Source organism: Enoplosus armatus, chromosome 11 (genome assembly GCF_043641665.1).
Source record: "Enoplosus armatus isolate fEnoArm2 chromosome 11, fEnoArm2.hap1, whole genome shotgun sequence".
NCBI classification, from domain to species: domain Eukaryota; kingdom Metazoa; phylum Chordata; class Actinopteri; order Centrarchiformes; family Enoplosidae; genus Enoplosus; species Enoplosus armatus.
In genome coordinates, this window is record NC_092190.1 from 4,958,094 (window position 1) to 4,971,585 (window position 13,492).

A 13,492-nucleotide genomic window follows, 5' to 3' on the forward strand; every position below is an offset into this window, starting at 1 on the left:
CTTCGAAAATTCTTACTGTTATGTTTCTATTACGCACGTTTTCCCTCCAGTAGCATCGCTTTTCGCCTATGTTACAGGTAAATCACATGTGTTTGGACACTTTCATTAATGTTGGTAATGTTTCCGCCTCGTCACTACAGTGTAACAGCAGTATAAAACTTTTTGTATCTCAAGTAAAACGTAGCCTGCTAACAACAGGCGAGTTTCACCAAGGAAGCCAAGACTTTTAAATGCACCGAAAATTGACTAACATTACACTTAGAGCACCATCAAACTATTAGCTGAATCGCGATATACATATCATAAATGTTGTCATCCTGTCAATGATTCAGCCGTTTCGTTTTCATAAGCAGCTGTGATTTGTTAGTTTACTGTTGCTAACCAAACAAACGCTCATTTAAAACCGACACCGCTGCCGTGACACGCTTCGGTGTAACGTTTAAACGGTCAGAGCCAGATACTCATTAAAATAGCTGATGTTATTTTTAACGATAATCGGTGACCATATATAGTTTTCTTGGATCTGGGCATCATCTAGAGCGTGTTGGGCGGTGTTTATTTACGGTATGATTAACCCTTAACCTGTCACCATAATCTGTCGTTCAAATCCCGGATTAGCGAGCCCTGCCTGAGACAGCGCGGTCATCATGTCCTCCCCAGCCGGGTTTCAGTACTCCCAGGCAGACTTCTTGGCCCGGTGGATGCCAAGTAGCACCAGAGCCGGGGTGATCCTCAACCCCTGCCCGGATTTAGCTGGCTCCTTGCGCCACATCTCTGCCGTTGGATCCCCGCCCCTGAAGCCAGACGACTCCTTTGCCTCCGACTTCGCCCCTCTGCCCGCCTCCGCAGACAGCAGCTGCCTTGGTGTGGATGGATTTGCCCGGTCGCCTGGAGGAGACGGGGCTGGGACTGACAGGCCTGTGAACGGTCTGTCCTCTGTGCCTCCGAGAAATTCAGATGGAGAGTTGGGCAGTTTGGATGAGATGGCAAGCAAGTCACAGGATCTGCCCCTAATGATGAAGCTAGAACAGGTACGGACATTATTGCATTTCAGAAACTGGTGTTTCTTACAATTGATAGTGTTTCTGCCAGGCCTGGGGCAAATATGAATTGCCTGTCACTGTAATAATGTCACGTGGTTAATACACAATCTGGTTGTCAAATAGAATAATATCTGAAATTGGCAGCTCTTCCTACTACCATGAGATGGACATGTGCTTGACAATTTATCTACTGATTTACATACCTAAACAGATATTGTGATATATTCTATTGATACTGGGATGAGGTTGTTTAGATATAGTGATCTTTAGTAACAAGACTGAGGCCGAATGAACACCTTATTTAGGTGAATACACAGTTTTTACAGCTTATTGTGTCAAACCAAACGGAAATAGCCCTGCAACCATTTATTCATTACTAATGTTAGGACATCTGTTGATATCCTGAAAATGTGAATTTCTGGCACTTTGTGTGGACTTGTGTTAATTATATCACTGCTTCTTGTCTAGTTAATACCCCCCACCTCCACACACACTCTTTGCCTCTCCTTGCTATTATTAGTGTTTTTCCCCTTATGCTATTTATGTTGGCGAGGACTAAAATAGTTACGGAAGTGTGTGCATGCAAGTCAGTTAACACTTTAAATATGTTGACTTATCAGTATGTGCAGTGTACAATTGTGGTGGGCAGCCACAAATAAATGTGCATGTAGGGAAACACTGAGGTGGTGAGGTCACAGGTTATATACACACTGTGACCAGTGTGGTAATCAAAAGCCAAGTGTCAAGCTGAAATGTCTTTAAACCTACTGAATAACAATGAGAGACACCGTGGAGTGTTAGCTACAGATAATTAAGATATTATAATGTGTGTTTGTGCAGTTGAGGAAATGGCAGCAGCACATGCAGGAGCAGCTAAAAGCCCATCAGTTGGAGGAGCTGCTTCAACTCCAGGAGGAGCAGCAGAGGCTGCTGGGAATGATGAATGGATCCGAGGACTGCACAGGAGGTAAAAAAGAGAAATGATCAGAATAACAGCAAATGTCCTCATTTGGTTCACTAAAGATATAGAATATGTAGGTTGGAGAATGATGTGAATGTATTTGCTCTCCTTCCCACCACTTAGTCGTAGCTTCTGTTTGTGTATATTTTCCTTCACTCGCTATGTGAAGTGTAATGTACCTTACTGATCACACAGAGAGTTCAGGGCTGTCAGCAGCTGGATGTGGAGAGAACTTATTCCAGGGAGCCTATCATTACACAGAGACCCTATACAACCCCACCATAAACTGCCGTGGGGTCCCACAGGGGTCCGCCTGTGGCCTCAGACAAGAAGAAGAGCTCTCACCAGCAGGGGGGCAGGAGCAGCTACAGAGAGGTCAAGATTATGAGGAGGTGGATGATGAGGAAGAGGGTGAGAAAAATGTTTTTTAAGCTTAAGGTGACAACAGAATTTCTAAAGTTTTTTTATTTGCATTTGGACTAGAGCAGCCAGCACAAGGCTCACATTGCTTTCATCATCATTGCAATTTGTTGTTATTGCTGCTGTTGTTGTTGTTGTTTTACACTTTGTTTATTGCTTTTTCAAGTACTTTCATGAGATTGTTGACATGATTGTGGGGATAAATCACTTCAGTGTGAAATTCTAACAGTGGGCCTTTCCCACAGGCACGTGGAACTCCAGAGATGATGATCAGGAACAGAGTGTCGATACTAGCCATTTTAATGAGCATGATGACACGCTAATGCCAAGTAATGGTGAGGCTTTGACTGAAGACAACAGCACAAAAGAAGATAAAGTCTTCCATGACAGGTAAGTACTATATCGCAGTATTGTATTCAGTGTCTCATGAAGAGATAAACCAAGCCAGTCATTCAGCAGAAACACATCAGCGAGGCTCTTATTTTTGCTGTTTTGCATGAGTATATTTGTTAACAAACTTGTCGTAATGCATACATGTGCCTTGTGTGTGTCTGTGTGTGTTCCCCTGTCCAGACCTATAAAGCCGGGTATCGGGGGTCAAAAGAAGACGTTTGATGAGTTGTTGGAGGAGCAGCTAAAGTTGGAGGAGCAGAGGTTGATGTCTGCCCGGCAACAGCAGGTCAGAGAATATAACAAGGGTCTCCTTACGAACAGTAAAAAGTAAATCATCAGTCAGTACTAAAACACAGTAGACTGTGTTCTTAAAAGCAGGAGAGTTTTCTAAGCAAAGCTCTTAAGACTAATTTAATTATGACCTATGTAGCACACGGTTGGTGACAATCTCAGTCCAGACTGACTGTGTTATTGTCACATGGTGTTATTGTCACTCTCCGTATTGGTGCATTCAAGGAAACTCTGACATCTTTTGCTACAATAGCAAGTTTTTTTTAATGCAACAAACATCCAAATTCACATTGTGTCTCCTCATCTTAACAGAGCCAAGATGACGCTGAAGCTGTACATGCCCCTCCCAAGAGGGCCTTTCTGAAGCGAGGCGAGGGTCTCTCAAGATTTACCAACAATCGCAAAGCCTTGTTACCAAAAATGGAGGTGAAGAAGGACCCCAAACCTCAACTCCAGGCCAGAGTAATCTGCCGCAGCAACTCAGAGCCTGTAGCTATCCAGAGAGGTGGCACAAATGGCGTCCAGCGGCTTCCTGTCCAGCGTAAAACCGCCACACTCAACAAGGAAAACCGACTGAGAGGTCTCAGTTCGCCACCTCAGGACATTAGAGTTGAGAGTAAGGCAACACGGACGAAGGTTTTGGGTAGTCATCAAAGACACAACACAGAAGGACCAGAGTCTATTCAAACTGATCCCGAGGGTAGACAAGCCAAACATCAACTGGGTCAAGTAATGGAGCAGAATAATAGGAAAGTGGGTCTGACAGCTCAGGCTGTGAGGAACCCTGAACACAACACGCAGCCAAACCCTGTAACCAAACAGGTGGGCATGTTGAGAGGGCCAGAGAAGGCTGAAAATGATGCAGCTAAAGAGAAAAGTTGTGGCTCCAGAGTGGAATTGTCAGAAGGAAGAACGTGTTCAGAAGGAGGAGGAAGAGACGCAGCTCCACAGGAATCTTTTGAGTTGTCGTTCCAGGAGAAGCTCCAGCACTGGGAGTGTGACCGGCAGTTGGAGAGCATAGAGCTGGGAGAGTTTGAGCTGCTGGAGCAAGCGGCCGAGGAGCTGTCCTTCTCGTCCAACTCCTCTTTTGTCATGAAGGTGCTTTATTTAACTCACTAGTGATTGTCATGTTTAGAGTTCCTGCTCTTACCACTCGCACTACACCACAACATAGCCTGATGAAATGTCTTTGAAGCCTTGTCCAAGTGTTACATTTTCTCTGCCATGGTGATTTCTTTAAATACTATGCAATGCTCTTTTAAAGTGGCTATAATCAATATTTTTATGACAATGGATCACATGACTACTTGTGTGTGAATTGGGCATTTTTCACCTCCTTGTTTTGGTTTTCCCGGGCACAGACACAGCAGGCAGCTTGAAAACACTCACTCGCCCACTTATGTCAGTGTTGTGTTTGCAGCTTGTTTCTGCCCCCAAGTGGCCAAAGATCCGTTACTGTAGTTTAAGATATGGTGGGTTGCCCCAATGGCCCAGAGGTTAGTGCGCTGACCGTGAGCCACAATTGCATGTCATTCCCCATCTCTCTCCCCCGTCATTTCCTGTCATCCCTCAGCCAGCTGTCTAATATAGGCATAACCCCCCCCCCATAAAAAGAAATGACCAGTGTAGAGAAAATGTAACCAAATGTAATAGCCTGCTAAATGTTATCACTTCAGTCCTCAGTACTTCTTTTAGCAACAAAACCTCGTGGTACAAGTATATTCTCTTAATAACCGCAGTATGGGAATAGCAGCAAACAACCGCTCAGACCAGGATAGTTTAACATTTTCCCGTAGTTACAGACTTTATTGTGTCAATTTTTTCCCTGTATCATTCTATGACATTAAACCTGTTGACTGTAAACCGTGAGATTTTTAAGACTCTGTTCTGTACTTGCAGGTTCTTCAGATGGACCGGCTACAGGCTGCCAGGGGGCCTCACCCTCGACGGCTCTCTTCCACCCCCATTAAGTCACCTCCCAGAGGAGCACTTCAGAGGTGCAGTAGTGTCGGTAGTAGTGGTGGTTTGGCGCGTAAAAGCAGTTCCATGAACTCAGAAGCATTAGTGGCAAAGATGAGAGACGATGCACTCCAAAACAAAGTGAGCTTTGAGGATAAGGAGAAACTGGACAGCGGGAGAGAAGACAAGGACGAGAACTGTGATGTTTCATCCTGTGGCGGCTCTGAATTTGAAGACCAGGAAGTGACAGTCAGACCACCTTTGTTTCCCAGCACCCTTTGCTTTCCTGCACAGTCTAACCCACCATACGACAAGCGGTCGTATCAGGACGAGGACAGTTTCAAGGACTCAGCTTCAGATATGACACAAGTTGATGATGAGGAGAGTGACAGCGTCCTCAGCAACGCTGACGAGTCCACTCTGATAGAGGACAAAGACAGGCAGAAGGGTAGAGTTGTGTTTGACGATAATGACACGTGGAACGACCTGGAGGACACTGCAGTCGGCACAGCCAATGACAGTAGAGGAGTTTGTCCAGTTTCCAAGGCAATAGCCAATGGAATCTCGCCACCAGAGCGGACTCTATTGAGGAAGGTGGCAGTGAGCAAAGTTGTGGAGCTGGATAAGGGCAGGTTGATTGGTTCAGCTAATCAGGAGCCAGATACTCCTCCTCCTCTTCCTCCTGCCTCCCAGCTCATGACAAGGTTGTTCCCCTCGCTGAAGCCAAAGGCCCACAATGCACTTCTCCCTCCTCCTCCTCCTGCCGCTTCTGTTGCTCCTGAGTCCAAAAGGCCAGAGGAGGAGACAGGTGAGACAAACATCATAACCTGCGTCAGTATTTTACTCTCACTATACACTCAGGAAGCAAATTTTCATCACTGTTCACATGAACGTGATTGGTATTGATGTTTGACGACAAGGTTATCCTCATTTTCATTATCAATATCTGTTACGTCTCTTAACGTTTTGGTATAAAGTTGCGGAACCTCAACCAACAACAAATAGATCATTATTGGTTATTGTTATTGGCCCTGCCACAAAGGATCAAATATTCAGTTGGTGAGCAGTGGGTAATATTTTCAGTTTTGTGTGTGTGTGTGTGTCCTCGTCTCCAGGCCAGCAGGTCCAGTCTAGACTGCTGAGGGAGAGACTGGTTGAGCTGGAGATTGAGATCGAGAGATTTAAGAAGGAGAATGCTGCCCTCACCAAACTCAGACAGGAGAACGAGAAAAACCAGGAAGCTCTCAGGTGATCTATCTGTCTGCACTTAATGTTGTTTTAATACCCTTTAAGTTACCTTCAGAAACAGGTTTCCACTCACAGTCCTTTGATTTCCAGTTCAGTTTTACTATTCTGTATTTCCTCCATACTGTTTCATTCATTTTACTTGTGGATGGATGATGATAAGGTGATTTATTTTTTTTCCAGGTGATTCTTTACAGATTAAGTTCTTGTCATGGCAATCACATCATATTTACACTATCATATAACTGTAAAGGTTTGGTTACACTACAACATTTGACAAAGAAATGTGTTACCACAAAACTCAAGAAATCTCTTCAAATGTACATCCGGCACTATTTTCTTCACCATGTTCTTTTTTTTATTAGAAATTATTTGGATGAATGATGGGTTTGTCTCTTCTTGCCTGTGTGATTTATGTCTGCTTTGTTGCTGTTTTTGTAGGAAAGAGCGTTTGGAGTTTGAGCAGATGAAAGCAGTGGAGGTGGCCAAGTTTGAGGAGCACAAGAAAGAGGAGAACAGGAAGTTGCAGAAGGAGCGCAAACTGTTTGAGAAGCATGCAGCGGCCGCCAGAGCCATGCCCGACAAGAAGGAGCGAGAGGAAATCCAGGTGACACAAAACTCGACCATTGTTAATCATATTTTGTCCCAGGATAGTTGATTCCTTCAAATAAATACTAAATTCGGTGTAAATAAGTAACTGTCGGCTAACAGGTTATCCATATCAACTTCAAAGGTGATGAAAAGTCAGTGTTGTCTTAAGAGCTTCTTTCTGCTTCCCTCAAGTGGCCAAAAAATTGTCATTGCAGTTTTAAGATAGGGACTGGAGAAATCAACTGACCAAACTGAACCTTTTCCTTCTTATTCAGAATTGATTTTTTTTTTTGAGAACGTCCGTCATTATATGTGTGTCAATGTTGTTTTCAAAATCAAAACAAATGAAAAAAATGGTTACATAAACAGTAACTGACCTGTTCAGATGTTATATGTGAAATCTTGAAATAGGTGGAACTCCCCTTTAATCAGTCCTTGTCCTCCCTGCCAGGTGTTGAAGCAGCAGCTCAGCTCCCTGCAGGAGGAGCTGAGGGGGAGGGAGAGTCGCTGGGCCTCCACACACAGCCGGCTGCGGCAACAGATCGACTCCCTCGGCCAGGAGAACAGCTCTCTCCAGGACGAGGTACCCGCCTGAACTCTGACCGGGGTCTCAGGAAGGTCACCCAAGTTTGCCTCTTCCTGCTAGCTTAAGCAAGCCACGTTGTAGCCGCGAGTCTTCCCCTGCAAGAATCTTTTTAGAAATGAATGACGTCCGTTCATGGTATTGCTTCCCTCGACCGAGGGCGCGCCATGTCCTTTGACAAATCCACCAGCCCCCTTTAACTAATTTGCATATTGAGAACAGTGTCATTATCCAGATAATGTATCCAGATCACATTTTAATACCAGGTGTAAATGGGGCTTCAGAAAATCATCGGGGAAGATACCTGTGAATTTTTGTTTTAAAAAAGTTTTGTTATCTTTGCTGAATGCTTGTGGTTAAAGTTTTAAGCCTACTTTATGTTTTAATTTAAGATCCAAATGTTGGAAAAGCTCCGCCTCAGTACCTGGAAGAAAAACCCCGTCAATGCAGAGAAGGACAAAGAAACGAAAGACAAAATGTTTGAAAACAATGTGTCAGCTGTGACCAAAGGAGTGAAATTTGCGGTATGTGTGTTTATACTATTTGTGGTTTATTATGTTCATGTTCTCTGGTATGTTGTGTCAGTACAAGTCTGTCTATGGTCAAGATCACACGTCTCAATCTTTGCTCAGACCTTAACTTTTTGATTGGACTGAAATTTAATTGACTATTTTAAATGCGTGACGATGTGTGATGATAGAGAAATGATGGGTCCATAATACTGATTTATGATTTTTGTCACATAAAATAATAGTTAACCGCATAAATAGGCATCAGGTCTCTTTGACAGCCCCCCCTCTGATGATCTCTTCAGATCGTTTCTCATCTTGACATAACATTGAAATCACTGGTTCTCCCCCTTTGTTTTCAGAGTCCTCTTGACTCCAGAGGCGGCGGCAGCAGCAACAGCCCTCCACAGAGCAGCACTGCTGCAACCATTAGAAGGGGCTCCAGGGAGAGCAGTCAGGGTGTTACAGGTACGGTGAAGGGTTCCCAATCACAGGGAGAATTCTGGCTCATGGATTTTGGAGGTTTTTGCAGACTTTAAAGCAGCTATAATCAATATTTTTATACTAACAAGGGTTCACATGACTACTTGTATGTAAAAGGTGTTGTGTGTAGTGAACCAACAGAAAATGATCACCCAACAATTGTACTGTTTTGGTTCATTCTCGCTGCTCCGAGTGTCGTTTTCAGCCACAGCAGGCAGCTGTTTTTAGCAAAAAAGATCAGATAAACCCACTGTACACTACCTGCTCAGCAGCAGACAGACAATGTGAATGACCAGCTGGTGAACACAGAGGAGCATTTAGCAGCTAAAGAGCCAGACATTTCCCTCAGGAGTTGGTTTGAGACCATAAAAGAAGTAAAATGAATGATAATGTTGCTCTGTATTTGATGGGTGTGTAAATATATCAACTTAAGTGGTGATATAATGTGTCAGTGTTGTGTTCACTGCATCTTTCCACTGCTCCCAAGTGGTCAAAACCTAAAAACGACTTTTACTGAAAGGTTTCCTTTATTTCAGTTTTTCTGCCTTTGCAGAGTGGACGTTTAGTCAGATATACTGACAGATACACCCTGAGCCCTGCAGGCTGAAAAATGAATTGGTTGTAATACAACATCCCCAATTTTACTCCACAATGAATTTAATCAACCCTCAATATATAACGGTTTGATGACTGAAGCAATCTTTTAATAGTTGAGAATGATCAAGATTTTATTTTTTATTTTCTTCTCTGTCAGCAGGGATAAAGAGCAGCCTGAGGAGGCCATCAGGACCAGGCTCCTCTTCCTCATCCTCCTCACTGCCTGGCAGGAGGACAGAGGAGAGGTCAACACCTGCCAGCAGGAGCCAGGAAAAACCGCCAAACCAAGAACACTCAGATGACTGCTCTCTGGTAAGAGCCCTGCTCTCTCTTCAAACACTGCAGGTTCTTCAAAATGCTGCTGCATATTTACTGACGAATATAAGAGTATGTATTACTGGTTTTAAAGCACTGGCAACAAATTAAATGTATATTGTGCATCTAGCTAAAGCTAATTCATAACCCTTGACACTGTTTAGAGACTGTTGACAGTGTGGTCAGTTCAGCCCGTCACAAATCCATCCACTTTTTTGCCTTCTTCTCAATCACTACGCCTGTATAATATAACGTTTAATAATGTGTTGTTTTCTGACATCTTGTCATTGTAGAAAGGAGATCCTCTGCCAGCAGAGCCAGAGTGCAGTGAGGCCGAAGAGCCAGAGTCAGCTCAGGAGGTTATCACACACCCTGATGGGAAGGTGAGACAGACGTGTCATGGTTTTTCTTGTCAACGAATCCCATGAAAAGACCAAAAGCAACTACGCGTTAGTCCGTCTCTCAATGGTCTGTTGCTCTTAGCCCCAAGCCCGTTTGTACGTCTTTAAACATGGCTTCTAAAATAAAAGCAGAAGGATTACAGCTGGGTGCTGTGGTTTTAAGCAAATGATACTCGAACAGGAATACTTTGCAGCTGGACGGTGCATGTGGGATTGATTCAAAATAAACTACAGTGGTCGTCTTCATTGTAATGAAGGAACATGTCACCCAGTGAAACAGTGTGGCTCATTGTTTTTCTACAACAATGGAGCTCTGTGGCACAGAGGGATAGGACATATCAGGCTTTGGATACACAGATGATTCTCTTTAGTTGGATCAATCCATTGGTCTTTTCATGGGATTTGATAATAACAAAGGGGGTTTGTTCTTGTAGTTTGTCTGTTAAGCCCTGACAGTTACATGAATGTGTGAACAGCTAGAGGTACATTAGCTAACACAGACAGCAACAGTTGTATCAAACACTTTGACGAAACGTCACTTGGTGTTAATGTGAAGTTGTTTGTTGTTGATAAGAAGATGGAGCTCTGGTTGTGATCATTACAGATAGAGAAGGTTCTGGCCGGTGGCGATCGCCTTATAGCCTTCCCCAACGGGACCAGGAAGGAGGTTTCAGCGGACGGGCTGACGGTCAAAGTCACCTTTTTCAACGGAGACACCAAACAGATCACAGCCGACCAGAGAGTGGTGAGACGTTCACCTCACATTACATTAAATTTGTAGTGTGTAGAAGTGCAGTCCATCCAAAGCAATAACTAAAGAGTGTTAAGTGTTACAGTAACCCCAAAGCCAAGCATTTTGCTGAGCACGTGCGCCTTGCAGTAACTGTTGAGGGGGGGGGGGTGTCTGACTAACATTTCCCCGACAGATTTTCTTGGTTGAGATTTGAACACAGGAAAACAAGAGGCAGTCTGCACACCATCTACCTTCTTTGCAGAGAATTGAACACAAATATGCTCCTTGTGTAAATACTTAAACTGAGCAAATCATTAGTTATCATCTGTCATAGCAGTTTAGTCACAGCAGCTATCTCAAGTCTTGGAACTGAGATTATATTGCCTTACTTAGACCGTATTTTACGTATTCTAATGAGGCTGATTATGTACTTTTGAGGTTTCTGAAGACTTGTGGAAATAAACGTTTTCACTGTTGAGGTAAGGAAGGCTGCAAGCACTCTGAAGCAACAAATAAAAACTCTAGCTCTGACATTAAAGTGGACAGTCAGTTCAACCTTAGCTTCACTAATAACCGAGGGGAAATCGTCAAAGAGTGATGTGAAAAGAATTGATGTTTTCTTTGTGTACCTCGAGAGTCTGCTGTGAAGTAAGCTAAACAGAAGAAGCGCCTTTTCAATGTTCCCCATCTGAATTCATCTACTGGTAAGTCTCTTACCACCGCTCTGCTTTTTGAGCTCAGATCTACTACTACGCTGACGCCCAGACTACACACATCACCTACCCAGATGGCATGGAGGTCCTGCACTTCCCCAACAACCAGACTGGTGAGAGCAGACGATCAGGCTGCGAGGAGTCAATAATCCCCATGTTGTCAGATTGTCAGTAGAGGATCAAGTTGAACTGAGGAGTGACTTTTATAAATCACCTTCTGGTAAATTTAGTTGTGCTGTCATGGGAGATACATAGCTAGGGCTGTGTCTTTAATCACTCACAACTCCCTTTATAATAGACACTCAACAGTTTCCTCAATAGTAAGCAGTCAATTGAGATTTCGGACACTTAATGAATCATCACTGAGTCCCATGACTGTTATATGCTACTCCCCCCCCCCCCTACTATTGTGGGACTTTTTGAGGGCACTATTTAATGGATCCAACTGACACTCAAATAGGTGGAGAGAAAATACAGTGCGTTAATAAATGTACTTAGTTGCTTTCGATCTGCTGTATTTTGCCACATCCACGTTATCTGGCGGTTATGTTTTAATCCAGTATGCAGGTAAATGAATGAAATCAGTGACTGAAACCACCATGTTTATGTTAACACTGTACTGTACATTACACATCGTGGTTTTTATTTTCCCTCCAGAAAAGCATTTCCCAGACGGCCGTAAGGAAATCACCTTCCCAGACCAGACGGTCAAGAACCTGTTCCCTAGTGGCAGAGAGGAGAGCGTGCTGACGGATGGGACCATCATACAAGTCAACACGTAAGTAAAGACCACAGCTCTGGCCCGTCCAACTGCATCTATTGTAACAAGTTCTAAGTCAACATCTGTGGTGAAAACATACAATAAGATATTATTATATAAATATAGTTATAGGGTCCATTTTTTTTTGCAGAACCAGTATTTACTTTTGATACTTGAATTTAGGACTTTTACATTGTTGTTTTACATTGTTGCTTATACTTAAGTAGAGTATTAGGGTTGCTAACTTATTTTCATTATCACTTAATCTGCTGTTTATTTTCTGAAGATATTCAGTTTACTATCATGTGTGACACGGACAGACATTAAATGCATAGAATAGAGAAGATGAAAAAATAAATCTTTGCTTTTTGCTTAAAAATAGACTAAAATGATTATTTGATAAGAGGGACTTCTTCCACCACTGGAGTATTTTCATAAGGATGTGCTGTTACTGATGCAGGTTGAGGAGTTTGTTTCCATTTTTAAGTCTCACGAGCTTCCACCTGACATGAACAGTAACAGTGTGTGAATGCGTGCTGCCTCTCTCAGGGACGGCACCAAGGAGATCCATTTCAACACAGGCCAGAAGGAGATCCACACGGCCGACTACAAGAGGAGGGAGTATCCAGACGGCACCGTTAAGACGGTCTACAATGACGGCAGGCAGGAAACCCGCTACCCCACCGGACGGCTCAGGATCAAAGACAAAGATGGCAACATCATCGTGGACAACAGGGCGTAGAAACACCGTGTCTCAAAGACTCAAAACTCTTTTTGGATCTGAAGGTTAATTTCATACAACTATGATTCCCAAAAAATAATTGCAAAAAGTCTTTCTTGCTCCCCTCTGCTCCACTTTTCTATTTCAGCTCACTTCTCAATACTTCAACGTGCTGCCAATATCAGAGGCAAAGCATCGACTGAAATGCGTTTGAGGAAGTCATAAGCCTTTTTAATAGCATTTAAATTATTTTTTATTTATATATGCATTCAACATGTTTGTTAGACCTCAAGTATGCACACAGTAACTAACAGGAACTCCACGGGACACATTTAATGTTTCAGTGTTGCAGAGAAAATGTTTTGTGTCTAAAAAGGTCTGAAGACCATCTTTGGTTTGTGGCAGGATATTTTTGGTTTATTATCTACCATCAAACTTAATTTACAGTCTTAAGAATCTGAATATTTTAACAATAAGTGTTACATCACATTGTTTCCGTTTTCAGTAAAGGCCTGGGAATGATGTAATGCTGCACAGTGTCGCCTCTGTGTATGAAGTGGTTTTAAGTGTTTGTTTACAACAATTTTAATTTGTAAAAATGTTAAATACATATTTATTTTCTTAGCTGACTGTATATGTTTTGTAAAATAAATTATCTTTTTTTAAATAGAATCATATTTTTCTTTTGATAATTGTTGTCTAAGTGTAACTGCTGGTCTGGACATGTTATTATTTAGTATTAAACCACAAAGAAAACTAGGTTAGACAGCGTTG

The 13,492-nt window shown here is 42.9% G+C and overlaps 1 protein-coding gene across 1 annotated transcript; it reads left to right on the top strand.

Annotated features, from left to right (window-relative positions):
• The first annotated feature begins 647 nt into the window (after window positions 1–647).
• Window positions 648–12,739, top strand: cpap (centrosome assembly and centriole elongation protein). The gene is made up of 18 exons (XM_070914307.1): window positions 648–1,031; window positions 1,884–2,010; window positions 2,209–2,415; window positions 2,670–2,814; window positions 2,998–3,103; window positions 3,421–4,206; window positions 5,008–5,875; window positions 6,183–6,315; window positions 6,754–6,919; window positions 7,355–7,486; window positions 7,879–8,010; window positions 8,358–8,463; window positions 9,233–9,387; window positions 9,684–9,773; window positions 10,396–10,536; window positions 11,266–11,350; window positions 11,895–12,015; window positions 12,547–12,739. The coding sequence occupies exons 1-18, from the start codon at window positions 648–650 to the stop codon at window positions 12,737–12,739; spliced, it is 4,077 nt and encodes a 1,358-aa protein (XP_070770408.1).
• The last annotated feature ends 753 nt before the right edge of the window (window positions 12,740–13,492 follow it).